We start from the raw sequence: 11,234 nt of genomic DNA on the forward strand, positions 1-11,234 counted from the left end.
TGGTGGAGGGCAATAAGGCTGATTTGCTCCTCGGAGGGGGAAGAGATGGGCTCTACAAAGCAGTGTCCAGGCCCTCCCTGACCGCCTCCCCCATCCCGCCAGGCTCGGAGCAGTCCCTGAGCACCCGGAGTCCAGCCAGCACCTGGGCTTATGTCCAGCAGCTGAAGGTCATCGACAACCAGCGGGAACTGTCCCGCCTCTCCCGGGAGCTGGAGCCTTGACGAGGGGGCTGGGGCTGGAGCAGCAGGCACTTCCCGCCTGGAAAGCCAGGGCACGCCTGGGCCCAGGGGCCCGCAGGCCGGCCGCAGCTGGGCAGGGCTCTCCGAGGAATGGACTTGAGGCCCTGGATCAGGCAGCGTGGAGGCATCTGTCCCCTGTGATGACTGTCGGCCGCGGAGGACCTCAGAGTGGAATGAGCGGAGGCCCAAGCCAAGGAACGGGGGATAGAGAGGCCAGAGTGGGTGGGAGAGCAGAGCAGGCGCTGGGACTCTGTGTTCAATAGAGAGCTCTCCACACCAGGTTTTTTCCAGACTCTGTGCCTCGTGGCTTTGTTGTCCAGCCATCTCCTGGCCCCTGTGGTGTGTTTGCACAGTGGACTGCGAGTGTCTGCATTTGTGTGGCATGTGTGTGGCAGGGGCAGGGCCGGCAGTGGGGAGGGCGGGGCGGGAAGGGGCAGCCCTGCTTTTCTTTCCATAGCACAGGAGAGAAACAGCTGGGTGTGGTCAGGGCTGATTGTGCAGGAGGGGTGGTCCCTGAGGAGCCCTATTGTTACCGTAAACTAACAGAGATGCCTGTGTGTGAGAGCCCAGCCCTGTGGGGTGTGGCAGGGAAGGCGAGGAGCTGAGGAGGAGGTGCTGTGCCCTGGAGTGGACCCAGAGAGGCTGACGGAGCAGCTTCATGGCCGTGTGTGGTCTCTGGGACCCAGGCAGGGCTCCCAGATGGCTCACTGCTGTCCATTTTACACACCCCCCACCCCACCCCCCTCCGGGCACAGCACCTGCTGGAGCCCGGAGCCCGTCACTGTCTGGCCTGGGTAACCCTCTGCTCTTCACGGTGGTCTGAGGGGACAGTGACAGCCCAGCTACAACTATCTCCTTCCACTGCCTCCTCCGCTTCGCTTCCTGTCCCTCGGCCTGGTGCACATCTTGGCAGAGGCTTCCAAGGGGAGTCCATCCCTTGCTGAGGCCTAACAGGCTTCCAGGAATTAGGCTTTCTCATCAGTGGCAAGAATGGTTCCAGCCGGCTCTGTCAGCATTAAGTCCTCTCTTCAGCATGTGCCTGGGAACCAGTTGCTCAGAGGACCCCTTCCACTGCTCTCTGCTCTCTGCTCCCCATGGCCCCGGGCCTGGCAGGGGGAGGTGCACTGTCTGGCCCCACGAGGGGCCTCTTGGCCTTGGGGATGACCCTGGGGTAGGTGTTGAGCTGCAGGGTCCAGGGCATGTGGAGGAAGTAGGCCCTGCATTTGCTCAGCAGGTACATCTGCCAGGGCTCAGGCTAGACACCCCTACACACACCTCCCCTCATCCCTACACACACACCTCCCCTCATCCCTACACACACCTCCCCTCACCCCTACACACACCACCCCTCACCCCTACACACACCTCCCCTCACCCCTACAGCGCCAGACCTCTTGTCCCCATGCTCAGGGACTCATGCAAGCTGCTTCCTGGAAGCGCCAGATGCTTAGTGACAGGCAGCACAACTGGGATGAAACCTCAGGTTTCTGAGTGAACCTGAGCCAGTCAATGAACAGTTCTCTGCCTGTGAGATGGGTGTGATGATCTTAGTCCAGTTCTTGGTGAAAAAGCAATCAAACTGCAGCTCTGCCTCCAGAGCCCAGGGGACAGCTGTGGGCTGTCCTGTGTCCTCAGCCTGGCGGGGATGCCTCCTCGTGGGCGGAGTCAGGCAGAGCCCGCTCCCCAGGGAGAACCTGGCGTGGAGCAGGTGGCGGCGGTAACCAGACCAGTTCCTTTGCCCGGAGAGGAGGTGGAGGACCCCTGGGCACAGAAGCTTCCAGAGCTGAGCAATCACAAGGCTGAGCCTCAGCCTGAGTGAGTCAGGACTCCCAGTGGCTTTCTTCTCTTCCAAACCCATTGTTGTCAGGGCTTCGGCAAGGCCGGCCTGCCCTTCACCATCCTCTGAGACCCAAGGGCAAGACCAGCCTTGCAGCGACGCAAGCCAAGCGGGGAGGGGGGAGGGGGCTGTGTCCCCATCAGTGTTTCTCCTCTGTGGTCACACCTACGTCCCTGAAGGACTTGGGCACCTTTTGAATCTCCCTCGGCCTTGGACTGCCCTGCAACGTCCCAGCTGCTCAGTCTCTTGGGCGGGACACCTTGGAGCCTGTGGGAGAGGCCGTGCCAGGAGACGGGTGCCCAGGGTGGCGGGAGGACACTGACTTGGCGCCGAGGCCCCGGTGACCAGGCTTCGTCACCGCAGAGGAGGGAACGGCTCCAGGTCACAGTGACTCGAGCTCTGAGGGGTGCTGCCTGTCGCCCTCACTGCCCAGGGGTGGGGTGGGTGGGGTGGGTGGGATGTCCTGGCAGCCCAGGCTGTGTGTAGGGCTCTCAGTCTGTGTCCCAGCTTCAGGGGAACCCTGAAGGGAGGAGGAATTCATGGGAGGCTGAGAGAAGGAAGTGCAAGGTCAAGCCTTTAAAAAACCGTTTACCTACAAGGAGGTGAAGCAGAGGGGATGTGTGTCCTATGGGGGAGGACAGAACGGAGGGGGTAATCCCTTCTCTCAAATACTCACCTTCCCCTCCCTTACCTCTTATCCTTAGCTTCCCTGTGCAGGCCTGAGGCAGGCTGGGGACCAGGCCAGGACTCTAATTGTGGGGTGCACACCAGGGAGGGGCACGTCTACAGCAGGCTGAGCAGGATCTGGTGAAGGGGTAGGGCAGGATGGGGAGTCCAACCCTCCAGCTGCTGCAGCTCCATTCCCTGGGAGGGAGTCCTCCCCTCTCTCCTAGTCCCACCTTGGGACTCTGGCTGCTCTGTTTTTTTGTATTTTATTTTCTTTCTTTTAGAGAGGAGAGAGAGAGAGAGAAAGAGAGAGAGAGAGAGAGAGAGAGAGAGAGAGAGAGAGAGAGAGAGAGAGAGAGAGAGAGAGAGAGAGAGAGAGAGAGAGAGAGAGAGAGAGAGAGAGAGAGAGAGATGGATGTGAGAGACAGAAACATTGATCAGTTGCCTCCTGCACACACCCCGACTGGGGATCAAACCCACAACCTGGGTATAATTGCCCTGACTCAGAATTGAACCCACGAACCTTCAGTGCACAGGATGATGCTCCAATCAACTGAGCCACACTGGCCAGGACAAAATTAGGTTTCTTAATAGAGCTGTTGTTCCCAGTACTTATCATGCTAATCAATTTTAATTGTTTCCATCCTTTCTAGCACACTTTCACTTCTATTATCTTTTTACCCTGATGATGGGGAGGTATTTTTACCCCTGTTTACAGTCAAAGAAATTGAGGCACAGGAAGATTTGCCTGAGGTCACATTACTGGTTAATAACAGGTGGGTTGGTGAAAGGGCTGGATGTGTTTCCGCCATGCCTATGCCATGGGCCTTGCTCATCCGTGCCCTTTCCTGTGCCCCGGAACTCCAGCATTTCATAGGCCCAGGCATATAAACTCCCCTTTCCCGTCCTCCCTCCCTCACTCCCTTCATTGTGGAGTCCTTACTACAGGCCTGGTAGAGGCTCTGTGAATGACACAGGCAGTCCTGGCTCCCCAGGGAGCAGACCAGCCAGCCGGGCAGATGGATGCAGAGCAAGGCCAGCAGAAGGGACAGGGTGCCTCAGAGGGCAAGTCCAGAGAGTGGGGGAGGCCTCATTTGCAGGGCTCACTGCTCACCGGCAAGCATTCAGACCCACGGCTGCTCCACGTTGGAATGCAGGTACACAGCCCCAGTCACTGCCCACCCCGCTCCCAGAGCCCTGCACACCAGTCGGCGATCCTCTGCCTCCCAGAGTTGGAGGCACTCTCAGCTCCCCACTGATACAAGCCACCAGATGTAGGGCTGGTGGCTCAGGCAAAAGTTCTTACCTGGCTGTTGTTCTTGATCCCTCCCTCCCTTCCATGGACAGATAGGCCAGAAAGTAAATGCATTTCCAAATGTGTCCTTATACCCTGCCCCGTACACAGAGTTCTGGGCTTCTCACATCTGCCAGGGCCATGGGCTTGAACTACATGGGTGCCTACTCAGGCCTGTCCAGTTGCCCCAGGCACCCCTCTCCGAGGTCCTGGACTCTTCAGGACCTGAATCTCGCCCTCCTGCTGCCCAGCTGACGGGACACCTGAGGGTGAAGGGGCTTTCTTCTGGGGCGGTGGCTGCCGTCCCTCCCAGTGACGATGCTGACGTCTCACCCTCCTGCTGCCCAGCTGACTGGGCACCCGAGGGCAAAGGGGCTTTCTTCCCGAGGGGCGGGGGCGGCGGGCGGTGGCTGCCGTCCCTCCCAGTGACGATGCTGACAGCAGCTCACTCTCGGAGCTGTGCTGGGAGAGCTTGGAGTCTGACTCAGCTGTGCTGAGAGAGCCTTCTCTCCCTGCCCGGGGCCTTTTCCTGAGGCAGGCGGGCCCATCTCCCATTGATGGAGCCGGAGGAGGCTGCTCTGCTGGTGGCGGCGGGTGGAACAGGGAGGCAGGAGCATGGGCCCAGGGACCCTCAGGAGGAGGAAGAAGGCCAGACTCAGAGCCCAGGCCCACTTAGTTTTACAGGCAAGTGAGATTCTGGTGGCTCGTCTGTGTTTAGACTGACCAGCACGGACCCCGGGCCAGGAGCCTGGACATGCAGGGCCTTGCCTGACCGTCATGCTCTTGGCTCTGGGGCTGTGCTCAGGGCCTCAGTGTTCTGGCTGGGACGTGAGCTGTGGGCAGCCCAATGTTCCCAGGCTGCTGGGTGGAGGAGAGGGCAGGCTTTCCTGGCACTCAGAGGACTCTGGGTAGCAGAGGGGCTGACAGAGGGTGACATTTGCTAGGGCCATGGCAGCAGGACATGTTAGGCTCTTTCTGCCTCCAGAAAAGTGCCCTGTGAACCAGAGCTTGAGGTTCACAGGTGGCAGGTGGTCCTCCCACAGTGAGCAGGCGGGGGCGGGGCGGGGGGTGAGGAGCCTTGGACACAGTGGCCACGGGCTTTGGGCAAGTCCCTTTCTCCCTCTGGGCCTTAGTTTCCTTACTTACAAACAGAGACTTGGACGAGGTAGGTGAGGGATGTGTTCCTGCATTTAGTGTCTATGACTTAGGCAGCTCAAGCCATCACACGGGGTGAGGGGGCCCAGACCTCTCTTGGTCATGATGCTGGCGACTCCTCTGAGCGTCTTCCCAGCAGTGGCCTCCAGGCAGACTGCCCTGGAGAGGGCGAGCCAGCGCAGGCGCGGTTTATCAGAAGGCTTCTCAGAGAGTTCCCTGTCCCTGAATACAACTTCCTGCAGCGCACCTGAGTCTCCCTTGCCTGCAGAAGGCCTCTGTTGTGTGGATATATAACTTGGGAGAATTCTAATGGTCACTTTAAGGGGAGAAAAGGAAAGACAGAGCCTTGAGGCGATGGCGCTGAGGGAGTTGCTATAACATGGGGCAACGGGCAAGGTCTGGAGTCTTCCTTAGGGCATACTGCAGTGGCTCTAGGGAGTGCAGGGCCCCCAAGGGAGAGAATTATCGGGAGAGGTAGGTGGCCAGCCTTCTCCGTGTCTCCTTTCTCTTGGTTCTTGGATCCTGCACCCTGTAGCTGCTGGTGATCGCATCAAAAAGCCCCAGGAGCAGTAGGCCGGAGCTGTGGACTAGCTCCCCATTGATGGCAGAGCAAGGCTCAGCTCCCCAGGCTGCAGTCACACCCCCAGACAATAGGTGCTCACCTTTGCCAACCAAGCCTGGTGAGCTAGACAGTGTCCATCATTAAAGACTTATCCATAGGACTCAAAAAAAAATTTTAAATGTACATTTATTTTTTGAGATAAAAAATTCACAGTATGGAGAAGTTCCAGAAGCTGCCACTTTGTGTCTGTTTTAAATGTCATTTTCCTCATCATCCTATCGAAACTAGGTTTTCTGTGGCTCTATTTTTCTTTGTTAACACACACTTATCTGGTCTTGTTATGTGCTAAGCACTGTTTTAAGAGCTTTGCAAGTATTAACTCATTCGGTCCTCACACGAGCCTGTAAAGTACTCTTACTTGCTCTATTTTAAGTGACAGGGGAAACTGAGGCATGGAGGTCAGGAAGATTGCCTGGGGTTGAGATAAACAGCTGGTGAGTGGCAGAGCTAGGATTTGAACCCAGGCAGTCTGTCTTTAGAACCAGTGGTCTCAGCATTATGTATTGCTGCCCCAATCATAGATTTTTAAAAAAATATATTTTTATTGATTTCAGAGAGGAAGGGAGAGGGAGAGAGAGAGATAGAAACATCAATGATGAGAGAGAATCATTGATCAGCTGCCTCCTGCGCGGCCCCCACTGGGGATCGAGCCAGCAACTGGGCATGTGCCTTTGACCGGAATCGAACTAGGGACTCTTTAGTCCACAAGCTGATACTCTATCCACCGATCCAAACCGGCTAGGGCCCAATCACAGATTTTAATGTACTTTGTCCATCATCTCCCCCCTCCTTCAGACGCTGAGCTCCTTGCCCTGGCATCCACTTGGCTTCGCACAGCCCGTGAATGAAAGAGAGAGTGAGTGAGAAAGGGGGAAATGCCCACAATCCAACTACCTTAGCACACGCATTATGATAATTTTATTGCAGATCTACAGACCATGGACCAGGAAGGGCTCCTGCCAGTCCTGTCATCATCTTTGTGAGGACAGAGCAGCTGGCTGTGCCAACGCATCTGGGGCGAGCAGCCAGGGAGGTGCCCGTGGCAGCGCCCAGCTTTGGTTGGCCTCTGCCAGGCTCTCTGTCTTGATCTTCCCTTGCTCACACCCTTCCCGTCTCCTTGTTGCTGCCTGCCTGTCTCATCCTCTTCTCTTTGTTCCCATCTGTGCCTCCAGACCCTCTCCAAAGCCACTGGGGTTTGAGGACATGAGATAGAAATTTTATTTTCTAATCACTGTTAGAAATGTGAAACAAACATTAGCATAGCTGGCAAAACGTGGAGGCAGGTGGTTACTCTGGGATCCTAGAAAGCTAGATCAAGTCGAGTTATATGTTACATTGTGGATTCTGAACCTCCTGGAATCCTGGGTTCACTCTGATCCCTGTGATGGCTGCCCTTTGCAGTGGTGGTGCCAGGGGGTGGTATGGGGGCTTAGGTCCCCCAAAGTTTCCATTAGTTCGAAATAAACATATAACATAGCTTAAAATGATGTGTTTGCTATGGAAACACAACTACACATGAATCCCCAGACCCCATTACACCCACTGCCCTTGAAGCTCCCCTCCTGCCATGAACAAATTCTGGAACCTCCAAATCTCATAGAGGGATCTACCTGCTCTCTCTGTTTTGGTCCTCATCTTTCCTTTATAACAAATGGGGGCTGGAAGGCTCGTTCGTTCATTCATTCATTCATTCATTCATTCCTGGTCCCGGGCACATGTTGCCGGTAGTATCTAACACATATTGGATGACAATACAAAGCAGTAGAAGGGTCTGGCCAACATGGCTCAGTGATTGAGCATTGACCTATGAACCAGGAGGTCATGGTTTAATTCCCAGTCAGGGCATATGCCTGAGTTGCAGGCTTAATCCCCAGTGGGGGGTGTGCAGGAGGCAGCCCATCAATGATTTTTTTCTCATCATTGATGTTTCTATCTCTCCCTTTCTCTCTGCAATCAATAAAAACATATATCTATAATAAATACAAAATGTATACATACATTTTTTTTTATTGGCTGGGAATCAAACCCGGGCCTCCCGCGTAGAAGTGCCCTTGGCCGGAATTGAACCTGGGACCCTTCAGTCCGCAGGCCGATGCTCTATCCACTGAGCAAAACAAGCTAGGGCAATAAAAAATATTTTTAAACAAAGATTCAAAGCAGTAGAAGGGACCCGTGAGGCAGGGTATCAGTTTCAAGGAATTTCAGAGGCGAGCTGAACAAACATCTGTATGGATGAAAAGTTAGATGGCAGTGCGTGGGTTAACTGCCAGCGCGTTGGCCGCATCTATCAGAGGCAGCTGTGATGTGTCAAAGGCAAACACAGGACAAACAAATATCAAGAACTGAGTCCATAGGCAGAAGGGATCCTGTGGGCTGGTGGGAGGAAGTCCGGCTTTGTGGAAGGTGGATTTGCCCTGGGGCTGAGGGATGAGCAGCAGACAGACAGCTGGCTAGTGGGAGTGGGCATTCCAGGCAGAGGACTGGCATGGGGCTTGGCCAGCAGAACCAGAAGCACAGCCTGGCACTCTGTGATGAATGGCTGAGCAGCCTGTCTGACTAATGTGCCCAGGGCTGGCCATGAGTGTGATGCTGAATGTCAGGGCTGCCCACAAACTGAAAAGTAAATGCCTGGAAACCCACATGTGGTGCACAGTATACAAGCTCATGTGGGAGAAAATCACACAAGGAACCTGTCTAACACTCACGACAGACTGATGTGGTTCACAAGTGATCCGGTGTGGGGGACTGTCCTGGGCCTCTATCCAGGGCACTCACATGCCACAGTGGGATGGAGGCTGGAGACACAGGATCTTCAGGGGAAGGATCCCTGTGGGAGTGACTCCAGGACTCACCTGAGCTGCACCGGCTGCAGGGTCTCTCAGGTCTCTGGTCCTAGCTGGAGTGACTCGGTCCTGGTTTTACAGAGGGCAAGGGTGGTGAAATAGGCTGGCCTGGGCATGTGTCCCCTGTGCCAGTCTCTCTCACAGCCCGTTGGTCCTGACAGACCCCTGACCACTCTGGTCGCCCAGAGATGAGGGGGGTCTACTTCAAATAGCGACCAAATGCCTCGGCTTCCCTGTCCTCTATCCCACCAGAAACCAACCAGTTCCAAGAATAGTGTTCCAGCCCAGCCTGAACCTGCCAGTCCAGTAACAGCATGGACCAGGCACATAGTGAGCACCCAGGAAACATTTACTGCTGGAATCCCCACTCCCCACATCGCTCACAGCTGACTGCCTCCTAGAGCCTGGCCTAGGCAGCTTCACCCTCTTCCCCACCCTCCAATCCTCCACAGAGGCAGCAGCTGCACCCTCTCCACACCCCAGGTGTCCAGGACCCCGCCTCCTGGGACTCTCACCTTGCTGGCTGCCTCCCATGGTGGCTCCTGGGGAAGAGCTTACAATGAAGGTGGAAAGTGGATGTGAGGACCTAACTAACTGGGGGAGAACTTAGAAGGATGAGCCGCAGAGTTTTCTGTCCAAACCAAGCTGGCCGAGAAGAGAAACTGTCCGCAATACAATTTAATGTGTCTGCCTCTCTGTACATACAGGGGTGAACAAAGGTAGGTTTACAGTTGTTCGTATGGGAAAAGACCTGCAGGTTAACAAATAATAACACAAGAATAAAGTCTGTGTTTCGCGTGCTCACAACTGTAAACCTACTTATTTGGTCCACTCCAGTATATACATATTTTGGGTACCCCCCAAAAGGTATATACACTTTAACATCTGATAAGTCATTAATTTTCACTCCTTTTCAGGTTTAACTGGTTTGAAATCATGGGTGAAGCCAGACTAAGCTTTAAACAAAGAAAATGTATACTAAAGTGCCACTAGACTTTTTTGGGGGGGGGGCAGGGGAATACATAAAAGATAAAGTTTACGGTACAAAACCACAACAGTCGCCGAATTGAGGGCGCACAAATCCTGAACAAAATGATTCTTGATGTTTGCTATTCCATTGCTTCGTGTTATCAGCAGTGCCTGGACTAGAATGATATCAATTTGAAAACAGGTTTGACAAAAAAAGACATTATTCATTTCTGTAGATTCTTTTAAATTTCAAAAATGAACAGTATGTTAATAAACATTGACTTTATAATCATTCAAAGTGTGTATCCATTTTTGGGGGACACCCTGTATATGTGCCTCTAAGATATCTGTGAGGCATCTTTGCACGAATGTATGCTCATATATTGGCTGAGTGGATTTTTTTCCTGTTATTTTATCTATTTTTATCCAGGTCAGCATGTCTTGGATTGCAAAGTCCTGGGGATTTCAAATAAGGTCTGGGAAGGGGGTATGAGCTGCCCTGAAGGTGGGATCCCTTAGCACCACAAGTATTCAAGTGGAGGCGGAACCACCATGTAGGACTGTTTAGGGCGTTGCACCATCACATGAGAAGTGAAACTAGGTGACCGCTGAGGTCCCCAATTCCAGTGAATCTGACTCCAGGCCACTTTGCATAGTGATGCAGGCATAATGCAGTGGCTGCTGCTGTACTCGAAGGTGTGGTCTGGGGCTGTGTGGCCTCAGTGCTTGCTAGGGTGGACTCTGGTCAGAAACTTGACTGCATAACTTAAAAATTGTGTGCCTCTGGGCACATCTCCCTACCTTTTTGTGCCTCAGTTTCCTCATCTGTAAAATGAGATGACGAGAGTCCCTGGTAAGGGCTGTGGTGAGAATGAAGGCGAGAGCACACGGGACGCTCTTTGTGTGTGACACCTGGAAAGGGCTCCATCAGTGCTGGTGAGGGTGGTTAGGTCGACATTGTGGTTCTTGTTGGAGGACCCAGTCTGAAACACACGGGTCCTCAGGGGATCTATGGGGTCAGTGTGTCTGCCCATCTTTCAGCCTTGCTCTTGACCTAAAATTCACCTAATGGAGGTCAACGCACCCTCCCCAAAAACTCCATCCCACAGTCAGTTCAGTTGGACAGCAGGGCAATGCTGGCCAGAACCCACACCCCTTCTGATAGCTTTGGCCTCATCCAGGGTCCATTCAGCCAGCTGGGCCCTTGAGAGGGACAGACCATCCCATCCCAGATCCCGAGGTGTCATTGCTTCCTGGCCCAGCAGTGACACTCTCCTTTATTCCCTAAACTAACTGGCATCTGAGAATGAGAAGTCCGGCTGGTAGCTGCTCAGCAGTTGGCTTTCGGTTGTGCAAATGAAACTTACAAACAAGCAGCCATTTCTGCTCCTAGTCCCTGTAACTGGCTTCCTTCCTAACAGGGCCAGGCTTACTCTTCAAGGTGGCTGGCCTCTCACTCCTGACCGTGACGTATTCGATCTCATCTCCACACAGCAAGGGGGTGGGAGGCTCTCCTTAACCCACCGACAACTGCTTGGCCTGGGACATGGGCAGGAAGCTTCAAAATAAAGTCTGAGAACTTGGAAGGGAATTGTCTGATTCAACCCTA

At 54.2% G+C, this 11,234-nt stretch overlaps 1 protein-coding gene across 2 annotated transcripts in view; it reads left to right on the top strand.

Moving 5' to 3' along the window:
* The window catches only part of RAPGEF3 (Rap guanine nucleotide exchange factor (GEF) 3), a 23,441-nt gene extending 22,910 nt beyond the window's left edge, over positions 1 to 531 (top strand). For both annotated transcript variants that reach the window (XM_014548619.1, XM_005877390.2), the window contains one exon: positions 103 to 531. In XM_014548619.1, coding sequence (XP_014404105.1) covers positions 103 to 221 — 119 coding nt within the window. In that variant the 3' untranslated portion in view covers positions 222 to 531. The remainder of the gene's footprint in view (positions 1 to 102) is intronic.
* Positions 532 to 11,234: the final 10,703 nt, after the last annotated feature.

This window comes from Myotis brandtii, unplaced genomic scaffold (assembly GCF_000412655.1).
Source record: "Myotis brandtii unplaced genomic scaffold, ASM41265v1 scaffold517, whole genome shotgun sequence".
Lineage (NCBI taxonomy): Eukaryota > Metazoa > Chordata > Mammalia > Chiroptera > Vespertilionidae > Myotis > Myotis brandtii.